At 38.9% G+C, this 25,295-nt stretch overlaps 1 protein-coding gene across 1 annotated transcript; it reads right to left on the bottom strand.

Annotated features, from left to right (window-relative positions):
- Positions 1 to 9,872: 9,872 nt before the first annotated feature.
- CZH9orf85 (chromosome Z C9orf85 homolog) lies at positions 9,873 to 25,209 on the bottom strand. The gene is made up of 4 exons (XM_074570047.1): positions 25,001 to 25,209; positions 15,391 to 15,497; positions 12,346 to 12,459; positions 9,873 to 11,571 (listed from the first exon to the last, which is right to left on the bottom strand). The coding sequence occupies exons 1-4, from the start codon at positions 25,100 to 25,102 to the stop codon at positions 11,394 to 11,396; spliced, it is 501 nt and encodes a 166-aa protein (XP_074426148.1). The 5' UTR covers positions 25,103 to 25,209; the 3' UTR covers positions 9,873 to 11,393.
- Between the last annotated feature and the right edge of the window lie 86 nt (positions 25,210 to 25,295).

Here is a 25,295-nt window from a genome sequence, read left to right as displayed (position 1 = left end):
GAAACAATCTAGAGAGGAGACCATAAATTTCTTTTACTATTTCCTATCTGATCAACTATGTTAGACCAGTGATTTAAGGCTAGACCACATTGGCGATAGGTAGAGTCTTGCTGCACAAAATGATGCAAGGCTAAAAATGTTAAGTCCAGGTCTGTAGAGAGATAGATTGTCTTTTTCTAGATAAAAATTCAGCAAATGACCAAATACAAATGTCTGCCACTTGATAAGCACAAATCCTCCTGTTACATGTTATTTTATGTAAACCAGCAAGAGCTTGCTGAGAGAAATTACTTTGCCATGTCACATCCAATTCCTAAAAAGTTACATTACACCTCTTTACAGAATATGACTTGCTCGATCTTCATGCACGTAAGGTAAAAATATGTTGTTCCGTATACAGTTTAGTCATGTGATGGCCTGTGTCCTTTACTGCAGTGTCATTTGCAACACAAGAAGCAATGTGGATCAAATATTCCTTGAAAAAATCTGCTTTCAACATTTACCAGCGACTTAGCCACTGCCTTATCCATTTTATAAAGCCTACCTAGAATATCTGATAAGACACCATTAGATTTATTCTGTGATAACAAAAACTAATTTTACATTATTAAAATATTAATATTTTTATTTGTCCATTTGCTATTAATACTAGCAGTAAATCAGAACCACATTCTGAAAGCTGTAGTTTTCACGTGCATCTTCATTTCATGTTTTTCATTTGCTCTTTAATTATAAATGTTTGCAATGTAATTTGTGGTACAAATATTGTGACATCATCGGTCATGATTGTGACCAGACATTTGATTTTGATACTTTTACAATTTCCTTTATGTAAAGGAAGAGTTCTTGACAGCCGAACATTGCTGGTGTAGCTAATTCAGTCACCACATATACTGCAGTCAAGGGAAGTGATTCATGAGATAAATTGTGAACAAAAATGAACTTTTTGTCTGCTATATCTCCTCTACATAGTCAAACAATAAAAAATGCATCATTTGTTTTAAGCAAGTCTTAGACTTTACCTAAAATGGTTCAATTGCAATTACCTTTCAACAGAGAAAAGCGTTGATGCCCACCCCCAGTGTGATGTTTTATATATAGAAATACTGTTCTGCTGTTACCATAGAAATAGTTTAAGATCACAACAAAAAAATATTGGGGAATGTAGGGAAGATTTAACAGATGCTGTTAAATTTAATCTATTTTGCTTTCAGTGCACAAAATACCCTCAGAAGTAAAAACAGTCAAGCCTCTGTTCATAGCAAGTGTCCTAACAGGGGACCTAGGGATTGTCGTGACAATGTAAAGTTGTGTAGATCATGGTCATTGGATTGCACACAGGGCTGTGGGGAAGTCTGGTCAGCAACAGGAGGGATGTCCTTCCTGTTGGAAATCTTTGGTGCTGCCACTCCCTGAGAAAGGGACAGAAAAATAAAAGCATGGATGATAGCTGTCTTATCCAGCTCTTCTCTGGCTACAAGTCTCACACCGTTGGAAGATGGATCCTTAAGATCAACTTTCCCAAGATCTGGGTCAGAGAATTCACTTCAGGGATGAACAGGAGTTACATCATTTTTTTGGGTTGGAAAGACTTTTACCCCCAAATCTGCCTCATTTCAGAGTTGAGACCTCCTCTGGAACAATAGCCTTTCCACCAAGAAAACTTCACATCACAAATGTATACTGACATAACAGCTTTTCAAAGGAGTCTCTGTGTGACCAATTTGTATAAACAAGGTTTTTACCATTTCTGAGCAAATACACTTGCAAATCGTCACATTATAGTGAGACTCCACATGCCCAGGAGGTCTTCTCAGTAGAAGCAAGTTTTGCTCTAAGTGTCTACATATGCATAAGGCTTCATAGTCAAAATTGCCATTAGTACAGTACAAATTTAAAATGCCAGCCCCTGAGACCATTAGATTCAGTAGCGACACTCCCATTAATTTTTATAGTCTGGTCTTGACCCAAGATGAATGAACAATTCCATAATTCTCAGAAAAACTTTCAGTACTTCCAGAACAAAAATCTTATGCAGTACTGCTCTATGAATTACTATACTGACCTTTAACACTAATTAAAACTACAAAAGACCAACCACCTGCTGCTCTCCACAATTTCATATGTCACTCTTTGCATCCAAGTCTTAAACATCCAGCACCTTATAGGTATTTTTTTTTCCCAAAAGTCTTCAAATACCTAACTAGTAAAGGAGACATTGATTTTTTTAAAAATATAGGTTCAGGTCTTTCTTTCAAGCAAAGAGATGCTTATCATGCATTTTACCCCTTAATGAATACAGCAATTAACTTTTAGTGAGAGGCAAACATTTAATCAGATTGGTGCATATGGATCCCCATGTGTATGCTCATAAATTTTTTTACAAATTTGTTCAGTCTGTACCTAGAAAGATCCGTGTTGACAATTTTACAATAATTTATATTTTTGGCACTCAGACCGAGATTACTGTGACAGTGAGACAATGCAGAAAGCAAGCTCAGTACATAGATGTATGGGGTCTGGCTGGGATGTGGTTGACTTTCTCCACAGCAGCCCGCATGGTGCTGAGATTTGAATTTGTGACCAAAACAGAGTTGACAAGCACACCCATGTTTTGGCTGTTGCTGGAGAGTGCTTGCACAGAGTGAAGGCTTCCCCTCTCTTTCACACTCTGTCCCCCACCAAGGAGTAGGCCAGGAGCGGGTGGGAGGCTGGGAGGGCACACAGGTGGGACAGCCGACCCGAACTGGCCAAAGGGATAACCCGTACCATATCACATCTTTGTGCTCAGCAATAGAAACTGAGGGAAAGGAGAAGGAAGGGAGGGGATGTCTGATGGTGTTTGTCTTCTCAAGTCACTGTTAACGCATGAGGAAGCTTTGCTCTCCAGGAAAGGAGGCTAAACATCTGCCTGCCCACGGGATGTGGTGAATTGGGATGGTGTGATTGTATGTGGTTTGTGCAGTGTCATGTTTTGTTGTGAATTGTTAGTTTGTTTGTTTGTTTGTTTTTTAAATTTGCATGACAGGGGGGCGGAGTACAGAACGAGCACATTAGCACTGACTGTGGAAAATTCAGCATCTGTCTACTTGTGTTATTGCAGCTGCAGGTGTGGAGGCCAGGCTGGGAAGCATGGCCTTTGAAGCTTTCCCTAAAAACAGGCACCAAGTTAAAAGCAGAATTCCCAGCTCGGGTGTCCGCCCTTGATCCCAGCTCCTCTCCTGAGCAGCTTGCTAGAAGTGCAGATCACCTGGATGGCAGCTCGCTGCACAGATCAGGGAGGGTTTCATCCCTGTGAGGTAAAAGCTGCTCCGGGGCATTTAAGCCACCCGCTTTCCAGACACCCAGCCTGGACCCCTGGGACTGCTGGTGGGTTTTAAAGGCATTATCCCCGCGCAGTGTGAAGACAACTTCCAAGCCAACTTTTTCACTTTGTTACAGTGACACCTGGTGTTGTACCAGAGCTTCTTCGAGAGAGACACGTGAGGACGTCCATAAACGCAACTAGCAGAAATGCTTGCATCTTTGCTCAGCCATTCGCCATATGTCACTGGCAAGCAAATGTGCCGATTTTTGAACACAAGTTTGGGGGTTTTTTTGGGCAATGTTTTCTTTGTTCCACATTCATTAAGTGAAAAAAAAAAAAGAGCTAAAAAGAGCCACATCCTTTTTTTTTTTTTTTTTTTTCCCCTTACATCCTTAGTCTAAGCAAGGTCATACCTCTCATTTGTACATGTATAGAAGTCGTATGGTGGGCAGCAGAATCACATGGGTAGGGCATCAGAGTAGGATGTAAGAGTTTTGGGTTCTGCCGCTCGTCTCTTGCTGGCCTTGTAGCTCCTGTGACCTTACACATTTACCCTAACTGATTTACACAGTATTCTCTGGAACAGCAACTGCCACACGGATTTGGGGCCCTCATCTATAATGGGGTACCAAAGCACTCTTGTAAACTAAAAACACACACATAAAAAAAACCAACCCATCCTTCAATGAAAATATGTCAAATATAAAGCCCAATGGACTATCTTGGTATTAAATCAGTTACGGAAGATATATTTAGCCACCACCAATACAGTTTACTCAAGATCAGTAAATCAAGCTCCCTTGTAACACAACTTACCTTTAGGAAGGAGCAAAGCACTCCCAGCTGCAGAATAACACAACCCAGCGGTGGTGGTGTTAAAGCAGGAGCTTTGTGCAGAACATTGCTACGCTCAATAGTGTAACTAATGGCAAACACAGCTTTAATATGAAGGAAAAAAAAAAAAAGTCATGAAAACCCCCTCAAATTACAGAGCTAAAGTGGCAGTAACTCTGTATTTTGTCACTCTGAAGGTCTCACTTCAGTTCCAGGAATGGGTTTCTTCATCTGAATTATTCTTTTTAGGTAACTTCCATTTAGGCCCCAGGAGAACAAGTACCTTACAGCATACTTACTGTCCATTACAAAGTTTCATTTAAGTTGCTTTCCTTTTCACCTAAAATTAAGAGAACTCAAACAGTAACGAGGTATTTCGTTCCTTGGAGCCTGCTTGCAAATCTCCTTTAAAATGCTAGGGGGCAATAAACACTAACTTCTTGTCAGGCTAATTATGGTAAAGCTGTAGGTTTATTATTTGCGGTAATTTCCATGCACATTACAGTGACAGCTGGAGACTGTGAGGATGAAGAGAGGCAGTTGCAGCCTGTGTGAACCTCTGTATTTCCACACTCACAAGCTCAGTGCCGTGTTTGTTTCAGTTTGAAGCTTTTTCTTCTTTTTTTTTTTTTTTTTTTCCCCCCCTTCTTCTTTTTTCTTCTAAATGGCATTTTTGACAGACCTGGCTTGGGCACCCTGCCTGTCACCCTCAGATATTTGGCAAAGAACCCTCTCTCCATTTAAAGGCTAGAGGCATGTACATTACCCTTCCTTTTGAGCCACACACTGTGTTCTCATTAATGGCAAGCAAAGCATCTCTGCTTAGTGGGAGAACAATGCACACTTTTAATTCCAGCCTCTATAGCAGAGAGAGGTCTGCACTGCCACGCGCTCGGAGTGGCAGGGGACAAGAATGCCCAACGGGACGCATTTCTGAAGTGCGCTGGGTGAGGGCTACAGTCCTTTTTTTGTCACAGCCAGTCAGCTGCTAATGTGATTTTTTTGAAGTATCGTAGACAGCCATCACCTTTCTTTGGTCTCCACAGACCTTAGAGAGAAGTTCAGCAATAACGATGTGAAAGAAGCCACTAGTTGAATGTGGTGATCCCAAACATAATTCTTTCTCAATGCAGAGAGATCCACATAATGTCAGTACTACTTACACCCAAATGCAACCTAAGCTAATACAAAAACTGGAAAAAGTAGAAAATTTTCTGCTGAAACAGAGCAAAAACAATAGCTCTGAAGTTCCAGTCACTACATAGTTTTGAGATGGCTTAATGCTTCATGTAACACTTCCCTAAAATAGGAAGATTTTGGCATAACACCACCAGTCTGGCTAGACATAAATTCCTTATGGTCTTCTCAGAGCATAGGACTATGGTTTTATAACATAAAGAATATATTATGTCTTTTCCCCAAATAAGGCAGGTACAAGCTTGTTCCATTCTTGCAGGTTCCATCACTAACTTATTATAAGAAGGACTGAGCTAATACTGAAGAGTTGTTATCCTTTGAGAATGAGATATTAGCCATTCCCAGAGAATAACTTTTTAAATCTTTGTCATGTAAGCAATAGCAAATTTGCTGTTGATAGAAGAATAGACGTAGTCTGATTTTATGGGTTTTATTTTGCCTTGGAAATGGAAGGCTTAGCGTTATTCTGCATTTCTTTACTATAAAAAAAAAAAAGATACTGTACGGCCCTTTTATCCTTTTCCCCAAGACGTGCGGCCTCATTTCATTTCACATACATCTCACAAACATCACTACTTTGAAGCAAGCAGTTTGGTTTATGGTTCTGGCATCAGTTCTGTTGCTGATACTGGGAATAACCCAGAATAATCTATTGTTGCTGTCAGTCAGAGGCTGTATCAGCTCTCATTCAAGCTAGCAGCTTCTACAGTTCTATAGTGCAGAACTACACGCTGTGGGACAAAGAGAAAATAACCCTAAAAGGAACAAAACAGTCAGGGGACAGAGTAAAGTCTATGAGGAAAAAAAAAGAAAAAAAAAATTAAACTGCTGCACGTATAGCTTGCAATTACTGATTTAATATAAATGCTACAAGTTTCACTGCTACTACATATGCTAATATGTAAACTATGGATACTCATTACAGATTCTTTTCATACATTATGTCACACTTGCTCATGTAAGATTTACGAAATAGCAAGCCAAGTGCAAGGAGCATAGCTATGACAAACTGGAGACTCAGAAATGCAAGCTGTCCTAAAAAGAGATTTCAGGTGATGCTGCCATTCAGGGAGATGCCTAATCCATACATTTTTTTATACAAAAACATGGTCTTCTATGTTGCAGTTTTAAGAAAAATATTAAAATATTTGGTTTCATATAATAATATAAGTGCTTTCAAAGCACTTCTAGTTACGAGACTACACCAGACCCTTTTAACTTGGGTTTCTAAAGCTGTATCAAAGTCAAATGAAAGTACAGATACTACACAGAGGTGAAATTCAGGTCAAACCTTAATGTGTTGGATGTGGTCTTCAGCCCCTGTTTTCAGATCCTCAAACTCAAGCTTCTTATTGGTGACTGAATTATGACTCCTATCCCCACTATTACAAACAGTTGTTTTCTCACTGACTTCAGCGGGAAAAAAGAGAACTCCTGTCTGATTGCATCTTAACTATTTTAGAGGCTCCGCCAGGAAAATCTGCTACCTGAAATATGCCAAATATTTCATTTCTAGTCTGTTATAGGTCATTTGTCTGAGAATGTGTTATCAATCCCTAGACAGATCTACCTTACTTCGAATACTAGTGTATTTTCAACTGGTTTGAGGTTTAGAAACCCTACTTTACACTCCCAGTGTATGTGATGAGAACACAATATGCAGGGCACATAGTTTGTTTCATACACAGTTTTGTCCTTTAACAGCTTTCAAATAAAAGGTAGGCAGAAAAATGAAATGAAGCAGATGCTGACAGCGTGCATGACCAGCTCCCTAAGCATCTGATTATTAAGAATGTCTCTCCCTGCTACTTAAAAACCTTTCCTCATTAACTCTGGAAGTCAGCCTGATGCTTCCTATAAACAGAGGTAGTTTTGCATTTTCCACCAGCATCCGTTTACTTGTGAGAGCTCCCGAACAAAGAAAACACATATAATTGTAGGGCTAGAGGGTTACAAGGTGTCTCACTTTTGATTACCTGCTATATTTTCCTCTTTTTCCTTGCTAATGCTATGATTTGCATCTCAGCATCCAAGTACATGCCCATTATAGTGAGAAAACAACCCATCCTTTTCCTAATTAACCAGTGGTTCTATAAACCTTCAGAGGCTGGTATTATTTCAGTACTTTAGAGGAAGACAGATTAATCAGTAGCTAAAACAAGAGCAGAAGAGCCCAGCCCATGCGAAACTAGAAGTAACTCATTGGGCAATGCTTTTTGTATAGCCTGATAGTTCAAAACATTTGGTGATAGGATGTTTCAGAGACGCCTGTGAACTTTGACAGAGAAGATCTGACAGAGAGGAATTATGCTAGGAGGCAGCACTGTGTCCATACTGGACTCTCCTCCTACTGCAATGAATCCAAGACCATCCTAAGAAATCCTTATGTATGGGAATTTGTTTTTCCGGAAATACATACAAGTCAACAGTGACAAGTTCTGACAGCTCAAGCCTATGATAAGCATTTCCCCTTGTGAAGTGCGAATCATCTTGCATGCCTGCTGACAGTCCATTATCTAATTAATTACTGTCGGTGTTGAGTCACACTAAATGAGAATTGGTAACACTCCTGAGGACAATCAGTTAACAGGAATCCAGCTGTGTCAGCAGCATCACCGCATCTCCTTTATTCTTCAGATGACTAATTATTAGCATCTGTCATTCTCTTATTCAGTAATGTATTTGGTAAGGACTCGCAAGGTTCAGTTAAATTCTTGAAACTCCCGATCAGTCATCCTAGACCTTGCATCTCAATATCCTGCAGGCATGATGGTATAATTATTTCCTTTCTCTTGAAGTTTACAAATGCAAATTCATTATTCTTTGTGAAAGAAGAGGTAGCAACCTTTCAAAATCTCAATTAAAAACTCTTAAATATACAACTACCCTAAAGATTTTCTCAGAAATTTCTTTGACTACTTTTCATCTCCTTCCTTTTTTTTGTTTTCTCATCTAGATATGATTTTACTGAAGATCAGTATTTAAAGGAGTTCTGTTCCTGCATAATCTTCTGTTCAACAAGTTCTTCAGAAAAAAACCCAACTTTCTTGAAATTCAGACTATTACTTAAAAGTCTTCAAAAAATAATATCTTACTGTAATCCCAAATATGTTCTAACTTCAGGCAAAATCAAACCAGAAAACTAAAATTGTTCCTTTAATTCCTGTTAGAGGTGTCTTCAGTAAATACAATCCTTTTCAGTAAATAAATCCTTTTTCCTATGACAGCAAGTGTGCCTAAACTTAAAGTTAGCAATTTTGCAAGCTGACTCAGAACCACCATTGTACATGGTTTTAGTTGCAGCAGTCCGTTGCAGCAGTCCTTCCCAGCAGTATATATTTTAACCACAGTTACGACCAAAGACAGAACGCTTGCCGGAATCAAGGGCTGTCTTCAGAGAGGTTGGACTAACACCAGCCAGACACCACTGCAGCCACGCTCACGCCAAAGTTTTATCAACCGCAGTATCAACTGCCCACCTAAACTCCCAACAGAGGATTAGCGGTGTGACACGAAGATGCTAACTTTAGAGGACTTTCCCTAATGTTTGTGTTTTGTTGCTACACGTTGCTTATCTGTGTGGCATGGCTCTTCCCCGGTACTGACAGCTTGTGTCACCACTTTGAGAAGAGGGCCCTTCCCCTTATTTTCTCATTATACAGCTCCTACCAGTTCCATGACACGGTTTCCTATCGTTTCAGGATTTCCTCTCGCCTTTGGGCAAAGGGCTAGGCCATTACCTAATTTTTCCAAGTGGCAGAACATTTCCCATACGTATGTCACTTTCAAAAGCTGAGTTCACTTTTGATGACACTCATGGTTTCCCCTTCAGAGACACCCTTTCTGAAGCTAGCTCTAGATTGCTCATTAACTCCCCCTTACGCTCCCCACCCAGTCATTTGCAGTGCGTATGGGGGATATTCCGTGTTCACTCTATCAATGTCAACTGGCAGGACAACAGGTGATGTGACACAAAGTCAGACGTCACTGCTGTCCTGCTGGGAGGACTTATCTGTCAATGCAACGTGACCTTCAGACCAATTTCCAGTCACTTCTAAACACCAAACAACCTCCTTTTCTGCCATGAAGCACCTCTCAGTGCTTTGCAGCTTCAATTACTCTTCCAAAACAAACCACTGCCCTTCTACAAATTTTAAACTTCTGAATTTCTTATTTTTTATGAGTTGCAGTTAAGTGAAAAAAACAATATGTTTAATCACAAAACTAGTGGTTTAGCTTATAAACAACACGTTTGTCGAGTAGAGAGAGAAAGGAGATGGGTTGTTTGGGTCATCAGTTCTTGTCCTTTAGGACTGCAAACAATTATGTAATAAGCAACTCCAGAAGGAAACATAATACCACCCAAACACTTAGTGAACTTTAGACTTTGTCTCAGTGAAAAGCCACGAAAGTCATGATGCATCACAACATGGAACATGTGGTTGTGATAACATGTGGTTATCACAAAACACTTAGCAAAAATCTACCTATGCAAAACCCCCTCAAAAAAAAGAAGAAACCAGAAAGCAGATTACTAGTCCTTAGAAAACATTAAAAAAGCATGTTTTAGATATTAAGATACAAATTTACAAATAGTTTAGAAAAGGTAAAAGGTTGTTTTAATGTACAATATGAAACTGAAAGACAAATCTAAATAAATAAAATGTAATAAAAGACAAAGCTCATTCTTACGGCCTTATGTGTAGTGATAAGCAACTACAGTTAAGAAAAAACAGTAAGAGTTCACTGTTCCATGACTGATTACAAGAATTTTGTTGTTGCCGGTTATTGCCAATACTAAATAATAAAGCTGTCCTTTAAATCAGAACAGTTTCTAGGCTATTGACTGCTGAATGTCAGTACCCCACATCTTGCTAACCAGATTTTCTTTTAAGTTAAGGTCTGCTACAGCAGCTACAGGGTAGCTATCTCCACCCAAAGGATAAAGTTTCAGTATTTTTCCCATGGCAAGGGGGAGGCGGGGGGGGGGGGGGGAATAATCCCAGAGCTAAAGTCCCTCACAGTTTATTTGAAAAAGGTAGTTTGGGAATCAAATTTTTCTGTGCCCACTACTGCAAATCAGGCAGAACACCAAAGCGGATGTGTAGCTATTATGCGGATAGTAAAAATGGCATAGTATATCGTAATAGGTTAAACCATTTAATTACTAGGACGTACTTCTTCAGCTTTATTTATAAAGGTAGCAGAAAATACAAAAGAAATCAAACCATCCTGATTCCCAAAAAAGGACAGTTACTGCAAATTCAGTTAAGTTCTTCCTAGAGCTTAACCTACATTGAAATAACCCCTAAAAAGAACTGAAAATCAGGAAGAGAGTAATTATATAAGCATGAAAACACTTGTGTAGTGTTGTGCTATCAAAGCAAACTACATTAGACCTGCAGTGAAAGGAAAAGAAAGCATGAGACCTGTTATGAGAAATTCTAAAAAGTCTTCAGGTTTTTTTCTTTTCAAAACACTGGTGGTAACAAGGTCACAGGTTTGTAATGCATACTTATATGTGGCAAATAAGCATTAACTACTCGTGAACTTTACTGGTGGTGACGATTAGGCCCTTTTTTTGCACAGAAGAGAAACAACAGGCATAGGGGTAACGACCACTTGGTATTTTGACCGTGTTTGGAAACTCACTGACAGAAGTTGCAAGTTTTTCCTTCAGCAAACTATTACAGCTGGTTTAGCTCTTCCTTTTTGTGACAAGACTCTCTATTTATTCTAGTTTTTCATGTATCTTTCCAAGTGGCAATACAACAGTCGCGTAACAATGCATTTAGAACAATTACTTGAAGAGGCTTTATTCCAGAGAAAAAGGAAGTTATTACTTGTATACAAAAAATAACTCTGCTTAAAGATTCAATTTCTGAATCTTTTCACAAGAAATTCTGCTCTTAATACAGAAAATATTTTACACAATCCATCTGATGAGCATGCCAACATTTATATGAAAGGACCTGCAAGGTTTTCAGAGCAGTTTAAGACAAACATTGGTTTACCAGTTCTGATTGCATATAGTCTCTCACATAAACTCAACTTTTTAGATCTCTGTCCTTTCAAAATTCATACTTCTAAATTGTTCTTCAAGCACATCAGAATCTTCATCATTGTCTGTACTACTGAAGTTTGTATCAAAATCCAGCTCATCCTCCAATCCACTGCTCTTTTGGCCATTTTTAGTAGTCACACTCTCAGTTCTGTCTTGTCCTTTATCAATCCTGCAGAAAGCAAGAGGATATTATCACCACCCACATCTGGAATTTATTTTTCTCTTAAACAAGAATGGGATCGTGGGTAGAATATTCCACCGGGGACGGAAGGAGGCAGGGATGTGGGGAGGAGGAAGAGAGGGACAATAACCTAAAGTTTCTTTCATGTTGAATAGGAAAGAAATAAAAGACAGTAAAGGAAAAAGACTTGGTGAAGAAAAGAAAAAAAAAAAAATATGAACACTTTGACCAACTACGCAACCACTGGCCAGTTGTCATAAACTAGCAAATTAATATAGGATGCTCAATAAAGAGAAAACTCTCTTAAAACAATTAAAAAAAAAAAAAGCTTGCTAAATATATTGCCGTAACTGTGCTCAATATCAGCCCTTGTTTAGTTTTTCTGTTCACTAGTAACTGAATCACCAAATGACAGACAAAACGCAAACAGTAAATTGGCTTATGCATATTTTATGGTGCTCTATATCAAAATCCATTCTGAAGTGCTTTGCTCCTAAGGAAGATGTGCCATTTACCCTTTGGTATTAAAATAAAGTGTCTTATCCAAATAATACTTTTTTTGGGCCAGCCCCACTAACATCAATAGGCATTTCACCCCTAGCTTCAGCAGAATTGAGGTTTCCTACTGATTCCTGTCAGGATTATTCAGAATATGGCATAAAGTACAACAGCTTCTTGGCAGTTTCCAAACAAGCTTTATTAAATGGGGAAGAAACAGTGCAGTACTGTTTCTTGTAACTATGTAACCTATGAGCTACTTACGGAATTACTATTTCTTCTTCTTTTCCACATTTAGCACAAATTTCTAGTTTACCAGCACATGGTCGACAAATAATATGGTAAGGATCTTTTACAGTCTTCTGGAGGCACTTCACACTGTGAGGAAAAAGAAAACATGATTTAAAAGTATCCATGGACACTTATTAAACATTCTGTGTTCAAAACCAATATAGATATACTTTTCAAAAGTGGAACAACATGTTACAGACCAGTTTCACATGAAACAATTAGTGTTTTAGCAAGCAGCACTATCAAAATCATCGCCTGTATTCCCTCTCCTTTAACTTTTTCAGGAAGAATGGAAGAACTATTAAAACAAGAAGCGAAGAAAAACATAAAATCAAGAATTTTTATATTTAAAGTGACAAAAGAAACCTTTCCATTAATTTCAGTAGGTAGTTTCACTTTAAAAGCTATATAACTTCTTCTTTTGGTTTAACAATAAAAGAAAATAAGAATATGGCATAAAAGGTGCACACATTTTACAAATCAAAAGCTTTTGAACTTTTCAGAGGAAAATACAGCCAGTGCTGGACTTTGTTTCCTATGAATACAGGCCTGCACAGAACTGTATTCTGAACTAGCCCAATCTAATTATGTAGAGGTTTTTGGCTATTCTTTTTCAAGATATGATAAAACTCTGTAGATTAAGTCAGTTTTAAAATGCTATGGCTTAACATTCAGCTGACATTTCTAAAGCCTCACATTTTTGGAGAACAGAACCCAGAACCATATATCCCATGTAACACAGCTGTCCTAAAAGTCACTCCTTCTTGGTTCCTCAAGTGCTCAAAAGTCTATTAAGAAAGATTTAGCATACAGTTCTGAACAATGGATTTGCAGACTTGGCTAAAACAGGATGAAGAAAAACATCAAGTGTTTTTGCATGCCTTATAAGGAGAGATGCACTAACTAGCATCTAGCAAAATAGAATTTTTACTCGCTTTCTCAAATCTCATTCTTAAGCACTATAACCTTCTCCCTACAATCTTCATCTAGGCTCTGCTGGGCCTTCATTATTAAGATATGCAATTCCTTACAGCTTCTTAAAAGCTGTAAAATCAAAAGAATTCCTGTAGGACACATTTGACAAAAGCAAAGCCTGAACTGCCTAGTGTTTCTGGTCTTCCCTCTCCCCCAGGAAAACCTTCAGTTAGATGTCACTGGAAATATCTATGTAATTTGGGGGGGTGTGTGTGTTTATTTTTTTTCCTTTTTCTTTCTTCTATGTTCACTTACATTAGTATTAAAAACATGCCTACAGCTCTTCCCAGCCATGTCACACCAAACAGGGGCACTGTCAATGCAAGACGGATAGACCTTTTTTTTAAAAAAAAAGTTAAATATGTAATAATGAAATACTTGAAATAAAAGTAAAATAGGGATAACCTGTGATTGTACTTACAATCATAATTTTGAAGATGTTAAAAAACTAAAAATAAGTTGGGGTAAAAATAAAGGGGGAGAAGTCCTCCATTCCCATTGTTTGTGATGTGAAGAACTATTTTTTTTTCCAAAGTCATATTTTTAATGTCTACAGTGTGTTTACTTCACCTAGAAGTTCACCCATTGAAAATCTTCATAGTCTTGCCCTTTCAGAACAGTGGCCCACTCCATCATTGTACTGCTGTAGGCTGGACTAGAAACTACCACCTCTAGAGCTAGAATGGTCTGCAGCCTGATTTATTTGTGCAAAAATAAGACAGAAAACATCACATATTCTGTCATAAGCAGCTGTCCCACAATGCCACTTTTTCTATTTCCAATGTTTCTCTGATTTACATGCTTTTTAACTTATTTGTTGGGTTATTTTCATTCCTTTGAGAGTAGGGAGAAAAGAAGTAAAAGAATCAGATCTACCATCACGTGATTTGTTACAGCTCGTTACTTTCAAACAGGATGCACATAGTCATTTGAGAAAGAGTTAAGACAGACAAATCCCAGCTCTATCTGTCGTGAATAGAACCCAGAATGTTTACTTTGAGAACCAGTGAGATTTCTACCCAATCGAGTTATTTTTCTTACATGAAAGGTTGAAATTGTTTATTAAAAGCAAAATATTTGCTGTATGAGGTTTCACATTAAAAAGTAAAACTTCTCACAAGTGGGAGATACAGTACAAACAGATATTACTTCCCTTTTAACCTACTGAAAATCAAAATAAAATACACCATCATTCAGGGAACTGTACACACATACATTTACAGAGCCTCTTCAAGCAGTTCATAAGTATTTCAGAACTATGCAACTGAGAATACACAAATGCAGAGCAAACTACTTTGACAAAGATGCCTGTATCATACAGCCCAGCTGTAGCTTCTTTGAGTTCAACGTTTCACTGTTGAAACACTGTCTGTGCCTGTAAGGTAAGACGTAAGGACCTCTGCAGCTGAGCAAGTAAGAAGAAAGCAGAGTACCCACTTCAGAAAATTAACCTGCCGTAAACCTATAAATTATCGTAAGGTATTTATAACTTTTGTTATGTACTTATCCAATAATACAGAACTGTATGCAAACAATGCAAAACATTTAATATTTAGGATTACAGTTTCATATATAAAAAGAGAGAAAATGCAAAGCAGTAACGAAATGCATACATTGCAAACGTTTTGAAGGAACTGAGGCCTCAGTAATGTCTTTGTGAATTACGAAAGTTAGAAGTGCAGATTCCTCTCATATTGACTTGCAACGAGGCCTTGGAAAATTGTGTCACAACTGGTTCAGCTTTGACTTTTTGTTCAAGAGGATACACAGACAGTTTTGGAAACTTACAGGCCCAGAGTTCAAGCCTTTCAACAGCTAAGAGGGAAGCAGTTGCTTTTCCACTGTGCTTTCTTTTCAAAATTTTAAGATAAAAGACTAATGAATCAGAAAACTAACATTGCATATATATTGTCATTGTAGACTCCAAATTTGGAGAATGGGATATAGTAGCAGCTACTACTTGTGAGTTTCCAAAGATAGAATATTTTCCAAAAAGTTCACAAACTACACTGTAAGCAATTAACACAAAGTATGTTAACTCACCATTTTTTAGGTTTTGATAGTAGTTTATACTTGCTGAATTTTACCCGCCACTCCAAGATACCTTTGCAATGTTGACACACTCCATCATGAAGCTTAGCATTTATTTTCTGAATGAAAAAAATAAATAAAAATTAAAATAAGAATACATTGGAAATCTCCAACTTTTACGAATATATCTTGCTTAGAAAGTATTTCCACCCATCACGTGATTAATACAGTATTTAGAAAGATGTTTGTTTGATATTAGCATAAGCATTTCACACACATTTACTGCTAGGAACTTTATTCAGTGGAAAGAGTACTGAGATAGTCTCATCCCTCAAGGTAGTCTTCATTATTATTATCATCATAATTTTAATATTATTAATAGTAGTACTTATTTATGTTATTATATTGTTGATAACAGATTATTATAGGTATTTTGTTTTTTCATCTCTATACATTTTACAAAGCATATTTAAGTAGAAATGAGCCCTGAAATACTGGGTTTTTTTCCCCAAAGAAGATAACTTGCAAGACTTAACATTGAATTTATTATTGCTCAAGCTACCGTTATACCACATACTTTAAGTAGCCTCAGGATTTTTTCTCAGATCACAATGAAGTTATTTGTTGTCAAATCATTCAATGTCTCTTTCATCATAAGATTCCTTTATGAAAAAGTAGTACATTTTTGCTCTCAAGTAGCTAAGATAAAATCCTCAAAATGGTAATTTAAACTATGGTATATTTTCAAGACAATGCAAAGTTTACCTTAAGATCTTCTACAACATTTTGTGTTTAGTTTGTGCAGGAATACAAAATGTCAACTGGCCAGTACTATTTCCACAAGAGAAGTTATTCTGAGATAGGAAGTAGTACCAAACCACACTGTTACCCTAAATAACAAGCAACGTATGTTGCTTAATCTGCACTAAACCTACTTTTATTTCTTCTCTACCTAAAAACGTCAGCAGTAACTTTATCATATGGCTGTGTGTATTCATTCAGACCTTTAAAAAGAGAAATTTCACAATTAAAAGAAAACGCATATAGCCAAAAAAAGTAATCTATTATGCCTTTTTTAAAACAGCTTTAAAATAGCTACCATACCAAAATCACATTATTAATATAGTCTAAACCACACCTATTTCTTAGAATACCTAAAAGTTCATTGGAACAGATTCTGCATTAATTGGGATCACAGTTTATGTTATTCTTTTACAAACAAACTGAAAAGTTCTTCTATGCATGCAGTAGCTGCTGAAGTAATTTCCTGATTTTATGACCCACAAGAGCTTCTTGCTACTCCACAGAGTTCTACTTCAATACATTAGACAAAAGAACAAGTCCAGCTTTAAAAACACAATATCTTATTCTATTCTGAAAACAATGTATATGGCAGAGGAAATGCTACTTATGAGTAAGACCATACTATGGGATTTGTTTTCCATTGTTTCCATTTTTACTAAATTTCAACCATTCCATATGAGTTTTCCTTTGGTGCGGTTAACCAAAGGTGTGGTGCTTTTTGGCTGCTTCAGTTAAAAGACAGTAAACTTTTTTCCCCAAATGATCCAATACAGACTTGTCATGTTAAAAAAAAAAATAAAAAAAAAAAAGACAGACAGACAGAAGGTTTTGCAGATTGCTTGAATATTGAATACAGAAAGCTCTGGTCTGATATCAGGCATGCACTATGAATTACATTTTCCAAGAAACACAAGTGTTTAGCTAATATGGAAACTTTATGAGAGAAGAAAATTATTGGTAAATTCTCAGCAGATATCTGTTAAAGGGCTGGCAATTCAAACTGCTGTCAGCACTGACTGTTCATTCTTTCAAAATTCAAGCAATTTGAAGATAAGCCTTCTTTTCAGTGCTTGACTAGCAGAAAGTAAGGCTCCAAGTATTATAGCCTGAATAAGCTTCTAATAACCTGCAAATCAGCCTGAACTTCCCAGTTCTGCCTCTCACTCTCCTGATTTGCATTAATTAGTAATGCAGGAAGGGAGAAAGACACAAACACTGTAATTTGTATTCCCAGGTGTTCTTTACTGTGATCAACTATTTTCAGTATTGCTAAGGCAGAACCTAATAAACGTCAGAAGACTACAATAGTTTAAGCTGAAGACAGCTGGCTGTCTTTCCAAAGGGAGTTATCTTCCTTTCTGAAAACTGCCTCCAGTAATTCCAGTAATATGTCCTGACATCACGGCTGGGGGCTGGGGACAGGAGCCCTGTTACTAAGTGATGCAGGGACTGGCTCAGCAATGCGTAACACACTTGGAATGCAAGAGGCCATGCTCAGAACTGCATGTGGCATAAACAGTGCAGAAGAAAAAAGTAGGAACTACTTTCACCTCTCATCTGAAGGAAATCCAAAGTTTGTCAAAGAGGCAGTCTTACTACAAATTCTGCTAAACATTTGCCATGGAACAAGGAAATATGCATAATTATTACCAATTAAGCTTTACAAAGCTCTTCCCCCTCCCAGTATGCTTATCATCTGGCTCCAGAATATACAGCAATCTTACAGTGATGAACTTCTTTTTTATTTATGTTTTTTTCTCAGAAAAACAAAAACGCAAGCCATCCCAAATTTCAAAGATGCCTTTTCATGTTATTCATTGTAGAGATCTTCGCATGAAAATGTCACCTTACAGCAAGGCCAAGACAGTAGTCATGTGGCATAAAGGCTATATTATTGGGACTTCTTCACCTTCGTTTCAAACAACAAAGCCCTGCATCTTATCTGATGCCCTCATCCCAAAGACTAGTCCTCCGTCTACACTAACACATTGGTTCACCACTGGAGAAGGTCTTTAGAAGATAAGTAACACATAAGAAACTCTAAAGTAAAATAAAGTTAATGTAATTAAATTGCACAGTAACAATCACATTATCCACATAAAGGCAATGAATCTCTATCAGACTTCGTCTGTGTATTTAGGTTACTTCTACACAGTCACATTTGAACTGTTCCATTTTCTTGCTATGATCAGCAACACTTCAAATATCCAGTGCAAAGACACAGATTAAAAACATCAACCAAAACACTGCTGAAAAGTCTTTTGACACCAAATTAGATTGTAGCTATGAAGATCATATTTATGTGTAACTTAAAAACCTGATCCAGGCATAAAGATACCTAAATTCTCCAACCTTGTCACCTGTAGGACCACAAATCTTACACAGCAACTCAAAGAAGCCACACAGTACCTGCTCAGAAGGTAACTGGAAGCAAGACAACAGCTTTTAAGTTCTAATTTCCTCCTTCTAACAGGCACAGCACAGTCTCTTCCTCCCCTTCAGCAACTTCCTGTATTTTTTAGCCAATGTTGGCACTTCAGGTGTGGGGTGTTTTAGTTAATCATTGGCTCAGCACGTCTGAATGTGAGAGAGACTATGACTCTACAATCCTTCTACTAGGCTGTTGATTTAGCAAGTCAATAGAGAATGACGGATTGATGTAAAGCAAGCAAGCAGGGAGACTTAAAGAGTTCAATCTTGTGTTTGCCTTCTAAGTTTACTTTGCTCAGAAAAAATGTCTGATACGTAGATGTTACTATTATTGAAACAGGTTGATAATTCACTGTGGTTTTCTACATTAAATTCAACATTTCCCTTGACCAAAAAAAAGTATCATATCACTTTCAAAAGCAACGCAGGCTTGAAGAATCAAAGAATGCTGTCGTTAACTAAAGATTTGGATAAGTTAGTTTTTAAGATTTTTAAAATCCTTAAAGAACGTGAGAGTAAGTTCTCCTAACAAACTGGAAGAGAAACTTTCCTGGTATTTCAGTTCCCAGTCAGAATGGGGAAGTTATTAGTTAAATCAAAGAAATCCCTCTGCTGCCTACTTTTCCTATTAACTTTTTAACGTATTTAGTACATTGTTTAAACTTTCATATATTTGTATTTTCTTCCTTTCACCCACTCAACAGCTTGCTTTCCGTTAAGGGTACAAAAAAACAACTACATGAAGAGCTGAACAAGGTTTGTCAGCTTCATTATTCCCTTCCAACTTTTCTATCCAGCTTTTATGTAGGTATTTAGCGCTCATACACAAAACGGTGGTATTACTTGTGGACCAAAATGGTTTTCTTGGTGTGAGAACTACCCTGACAGGTTAGATTCTGTTTCTGTCACAGCAGTTTCTCTATTATTTTTTTATGCTCATTTCCCTGTTTTAGTCAATAGCTCTTTCCTCTTTTCTTTTGCCGTACTTCCTTCCAAGGACAAGTGCAACTCATCCAGTGCTTATAGTATGTCTATATATTCTCCAAAGAAATTACAGTTATGCAATACAGACATACATAAACAGTCTTAAAGTATACAGTCACAAAATATTCCATGTTCATATTATATACACACTGTCAGGTCAACAGCATCCTCCGTGTGTTCACATAACCCAGTATTAAATCATTTAACAACCCACCAAAAGCAGTTCAGAATGTATTAAACACATGCACCTACACCTACTAACTTGGCACATAAAATAATCCCTAGCTTAAGCTAGCATTAAAGCACTCATAAGCAAGATGTAATGATGGGGTTTCAAAGAAGCCTCACTGTCTGTTTGGAAGTTTCTAATTATGTGTAAACCTATGGGTATTTTGATTTACTCTACTGAAAGCAGACTCCTACTACTGAGCACACATCAGTGGTCTATTCTGCTGTAAATGAATGCAATGTCAATGCCATCCATAAACTTCCCTGTCAGAAACACAGGTGATACTGCTGCAACCAACAAGGCTCAATGCAGCGTTTCTGAATAACTATATAATTGTGAAACTGTCATACAAGACACCAGCTTTTCAGGGTTCTAATACATATTTCACAGGCTGAAATCAAGTCCCAAAGAGCTTCACTTGCTCACACATTGTATTTGTACTACTTTAAATTTCATTTTTTACACATTTTCTCAGCTGTTTCTAATGTTAAAGGAGAAGCCGCTGTCTCACACACACACAGGGACACGCACATGCACACACACACAGAGACAGCTGCACTCCCTCCGTCTTCGGGCTCGACCGCAGGTTTCCTGCAGCAAAGTCTCAGGTGTCAGATTTTACAAAAATAAGTAATTTAATTGAAAGGTACAACAATGAGGTCAGCCCGGGCTGGGTGCCTCCAAGAAGGGAGGGACCTCGAACAAAGAAATCCCCGGGCAATTAGACCCTTGAGATGTGTACAGTTGCCCCTCACGCTCTTCACGTGTCTCTTAGTCCAACGGTGACTTCTGGTCTGGGGTCTTCTAACACATTATTGGATTCTTTTTCTGTGTCCAGGCCGGCAGGCCATTGACCACTCTTATCTTTTGATTTGCAGTCTCTGCTGAGGGTTGTAGCCTCCTTATCTTCTGGTTTACGTTTCCTGTGTGCCTGCACTCACTGGCAGAACATGGGGAACTGAAAAGTCCCAGACTTGGGGAAAACACTATCAAAACATCAGTGTGTTATGGACAGTTTCCTCATACTAAAAGACTAAACACAGCACTGTACCAACTGCTAGGAAAATTACTAAGAAAATTAACTCTATTGTGGCCTAAAGGCTTCAGCAAATGTAGCTACTCATGCTAAGTAAAGTTAGGCAAACAGCATAAATCACACCATATGATAATCCTAAGCAATTTACTCTAATTAAAACTTACTTATTTAAGCTAAACAACTAATATCTCTTAACACTAAAGAGAAGTTTATTTAACATTTTAACCAAAGCCTTCAAGTTTTCCTTACATCCATACTGGTTACACGTGGATGGCTTTAAGGGCCTTTTGTGCTTTATTGCTAAGGACTTTAAAACACAAGAAATGAAGACTTCTCTGAACCCAATTCCAAATGGCCATCTTGGAGATCAAGATGTTTAGCTTTTTTTAGATCAGTGACCATAGATCTGAAAGCATGCAAGTAACTGGCAAGAGAATGTACACACTTTGAAGGACTGACAGTCAACTCCCATCCTCTTCTCCACAAAGAACTGAACACACACACACACACACAGACGCTTGCTCTCTCTCTCCTCTCCCACCCCACCGTGTCCCCCTCCCGAAACCAAGTTAGGTTACAGTCCAGAATGCCCTTCTGAACCCAGAATAACAGGGGTGGCTACAGAGTGGACTTTAGCCTACCAAGCCACTCTATGTTGCAGCAAGAACAGAAACTAACCAAACTCCAATACTGTTATCTGACAGTTCCAGCTGGCTGCTGGTTTATCTATATCCCCCCTCTGAGCTTCAAGTCACGATCACTGACTCAACCTTTAAGCTCTATATTCACCTGCTCTATTCCTACTGCCCTCCCACATTCTTGACCCAGCATCTCCACTGAAAGAAGTTAGTTAACCATACAGCCAGCTGAAGAAGTAGCTGACAACAACATGATGCTAAAGCTCAGGTTCAAAGTTAATAACCTCTGAAATTTAGGGAAATGCAGATTATCATCTGGGGCGTACTTAATGAGAGGAAAGAAATGGAGAAACAGATCAGTCATTTGGGTGTAAATATGAATCACTTTGTGGTTTACCATCTTATTACAATGGAGTTCTAAATGCTCTCATTGAATGCTATTTGCTTTCATCTCTAGAACTACTCAAGCTCCCATGTTGACTTATGTAATATACTTTACATAAAATGTATATTCATATAACATAATATGTATTCCTCAGCTCAGTGCTGCAAACAGCTGTTCTGGAATATACTATGTAAAGCAAGCACGCATAAACAAATTCCAAGATTCAGTAACTAACAACACAGTGTATCTTAACCTGTCCTAGCTCTTCCATCTTCAGTTCATCCTAGAATGCAAGCTTCCCCAGCACTGTCGTAGGCAGCTACCCAAATACAGTAGAGAAGCAGTGCACTTTGCTGCAAGGGTGTTCACCTCAACTAGCCTATCCCAGATTAATGCTGTAGGTTAAAGACTGACCATTAGACGAAAGACAGATGGATCTTTCAGCATGTTCTGCAAGTAATCACATTACGGTCTTTAACCACACCATCAGAAAATGGATGTCAAGGTCAGAGTCAGACAGAGAGCACAAAACCTTTCAAAAAAAACAGAAAACAACTGGATAGTGACTGCCAGCAGGGAAAAGTCAAAAGACTATTAGATCATTTTCCTCTGCAGATACTGCTTCTCTGAGAGAAGTAGCAGTAACACTGCAAATAACTACCTCAGCTCCACCCACATACAACCTGAAGCTACTGTAGTTAATATTCAACATTGCTAACGCAGTGCACAAATGCAGGATAAAAATTTTAAGCTAAAAAGCATTCTGCAGCCTTTAAAGATTGTATTACATTGGACAGAGCAGAACAGTAGTCAAAGATAAGCCAAATACCTAAAAAATAATATAATAATTTTTCAGTGATTTACAGGAGATCCACCCTCTTTCAGCAGCTCTGAGCATTCTTCTGATCTACTGAGCTAGTGAGAGGTGGAAAGGAAGAATGCTCTACTCCTCTATCAGACCCTGTGATCAAATTGCTACTATTTCTTCCTTTCCCTCATCACACCTTGAACATCTGTGGCACATCTGATCATTCACGACTGCACAAGACAGAGATGCAAAACTGTCATCATTCAGCATAGCCTGTATCTAAACTATGACATTAATCACCACTTAACTACTTTTCAAATTTCTTAAACAGAAGAAGCAGACCTAGTCATCATTATAAAATCACTGTGTAACCCCTAGCACTAGAACTTGATCCCTTAGCGCTAGAATTTGTACTTGAACATTTGCAATGTACATGTGCATTTGCCAAAAGAAAAATGCATTCTTTCCCTTTATCACACACTATATAACACCATAATGGGAAGCATCATCTTCAAGAAGCTTCTTCCCTGTGTTCAGCGATCTCCATGAACTGGCAGGCACAGAGAGAAAAGAAATCATTCGCATGAAACAGAAAAGAAAAAGACAGAGCCCCGTATCACAGTTAATGCCCACAATGTCTACACTGAAAAGCTTCTAAAAAAATGTATTTATTTGAGTGAATAGTACTGTGTAGCCAGTTTCATATGTGACAAAATATTTAAAAAGGGAAAAAAACCCACCATGTGGGTACTAAAATGATTACTTCAGTTACAAAACTGATGTCAGAACTCAGTTTCTCTTTGAAGACTTTTCTGATAGACTAACTCTCTAGGATATTTTTGTGTGTGTATGTGTGTAGAGGCCAGACAGGAAAATACTCAATCAGGGATCATCAGTGACTCACACAATAAATAACACTGGTGCTACTCAGAGACCCAGGAAAGCAGCCTGTTCAACTTGCAGAACCAGTCCTACAACATCTGGAAAAAAAACAAAAAACAAAAACCAAAAAGCAGACCCACAAAAAACCCAACCAAACCTCCCTCTGGTGCCATTGTTTTAACTTACGACTTTTTTTTCCCTCCTCTCAGCTCTTTTTGACAACCCAGTCAGGTTCAGTTAAAGGGATATTGACGTAACAGCAATAGCACCAGGTAAGCCTCTTCTAGAATGCTCATCTCGTCTTTTGTTCTATTCATCTCTTTCAGTTTAGCTTTTAAGACAAAACATCCCACTTCCGCGTTGTTACTGCTCAGGCACACTGCTCCGTCTTCATGCTCTCCAGCATTGCGATTACATTACCACAACTACAAGCACGGGGCACGTACTAAGAATATATGGTAAACCATTACCTTTTCCTTGCTTAGAAACAACAACAACAAAAAAAGGCAATGGTCTTTTGTCACAATAGCGTGAAAATATCAAACCATGATAATGCGTGTAGCAAAGGCACCAATAAAACAGCTAAAGATACCTTTATATGTAACTACTCAGCAATGCATCTTAAGATTTTTTTTAAAGCCTTAATGCAAATATCAGTCTTTTTTCAGTTGTCTCAAAAGTAAGCAAAATGAAACTCGATAGTTAGTTGGATGATGGGGGGAGCTGTTCAAAATAAATTCTCAAAATGTTAAGATGTCTGAAGTAAGACCATGTAGTTACAAACTTTGAGACGACCAAATACCTTCCAAGAAGTCACATGGATAACATTGCAGGTGGAATGTTTACTTATTGCACTCGCTGCACAAAAGTAAATGCTTTATTTCAGTCTTAATAATTCCTTGGCTTAACGAGGGCCTTTCATGTCACAAATATGATTCAAATTATCACACAAGGCATTTGCTTATGCAACTGCCTAAGACACGGGGCCAGGTGACAGCTGACTGGAATGACTTGTTAGGGATTTTACTCCCTTGACACCTCAGCGAACGGACTTTTCAGACAGATCCTGGTCAAAGCTTCTCCACACGGCTAAAATGATGAGGTTTCTCGGCATCCGCTGCTGTACGACTTCGTTTGCGACTCCGAAGCTCTTCAAGCCAGCGGGCCGCAGAGGGACCGGCCGCCGCCGCAGAGACGCCTGCGGGCCCAGCAGGCCGCCGCACCTCCTGCCCGCGCTTTCGCCGCCAAACGCCACCCAGCCCCGTCCGCCGCTCCGCTCCGCCGTCTCGGGAGGGTTTACCCGCGCCTCACGCACCCGCCTCTACCACGCAGCGACCTACGCGGCCCGGCGCGCTGCCGGGAGGGGAGCGGAGAGGCCGAGGGGCCGGTGTCAGTGGCCGGTGTCCGTGTCCGCCCCGCCACCTACCTTGCGCCGGGCGCTGGTGTCGTACTTGTCGTTCCTGAAGGCGTGCGCGTTCTGGTACCGTTGGGGCCGCGTGCGCGACACATTCCCCTTCTCCGTGCTCATCCCCCGGGCAACCGCCACTGCCGCCGGCGCCTGCCCCGGAACCGCTCCGCGCCCCACCCTCCTCTCCCCCCACGTCCCGTCCCGTCCCGTCCCGTCCCGTCCCGTCCCGTCCCGCCTCGCCTCGCCATTGGCCCGCTGCCGACGTCTGTATCACCCCTCCCGCCCACCACGGTTCGCTGTCTCTTCGCGGCTT

The sequence above is a fragment of the Larus michahellis genome, chromosome Z (genome assembly GCF_964199755.1).
Source record: "Larus michahellis chromosome Z, bLarMic1.1, whole genome shotgun sequence".
NCBI lineage: Eukaryota > Metazoa > Chordata > Aves > Charadriiformes > Laridae > Larus > Larus michahellis.
The sequence above is the reverse complement of the archived record's forward strand: the minus strand, read 5'-3'. Positions and strand labels throughout refer to the sequence as shown.

What these genes read in the sequence shown, in the direction of transcription:
- CZH9orf85 (XM_074570047.1), bottom strand. Translation starts at nt 25,102, where the DNA reads ATGAGCACGGAGAAGGGGAATGTGTCGCGCACGCGGCCCCAACGGTAC. An exon ending in CTATCAAAACCTAAAAAATG is followed by an intron (nt 12,460 to 15,390) that starts GTGAGTTAACAT and finishes TTTTCCTCACAG; the next exon opens with TGTGAAGTGCCTCCAGAAGA. An exon ending in GAAGAAGAAATAGTAATTCC is followed by an intron (nt 11,572 to 12,345) that starts GTAAGTAGCTCA and finishes TGCTTTCTGCAG; the next exon opens with GATTGATAAAGGACAAGACA.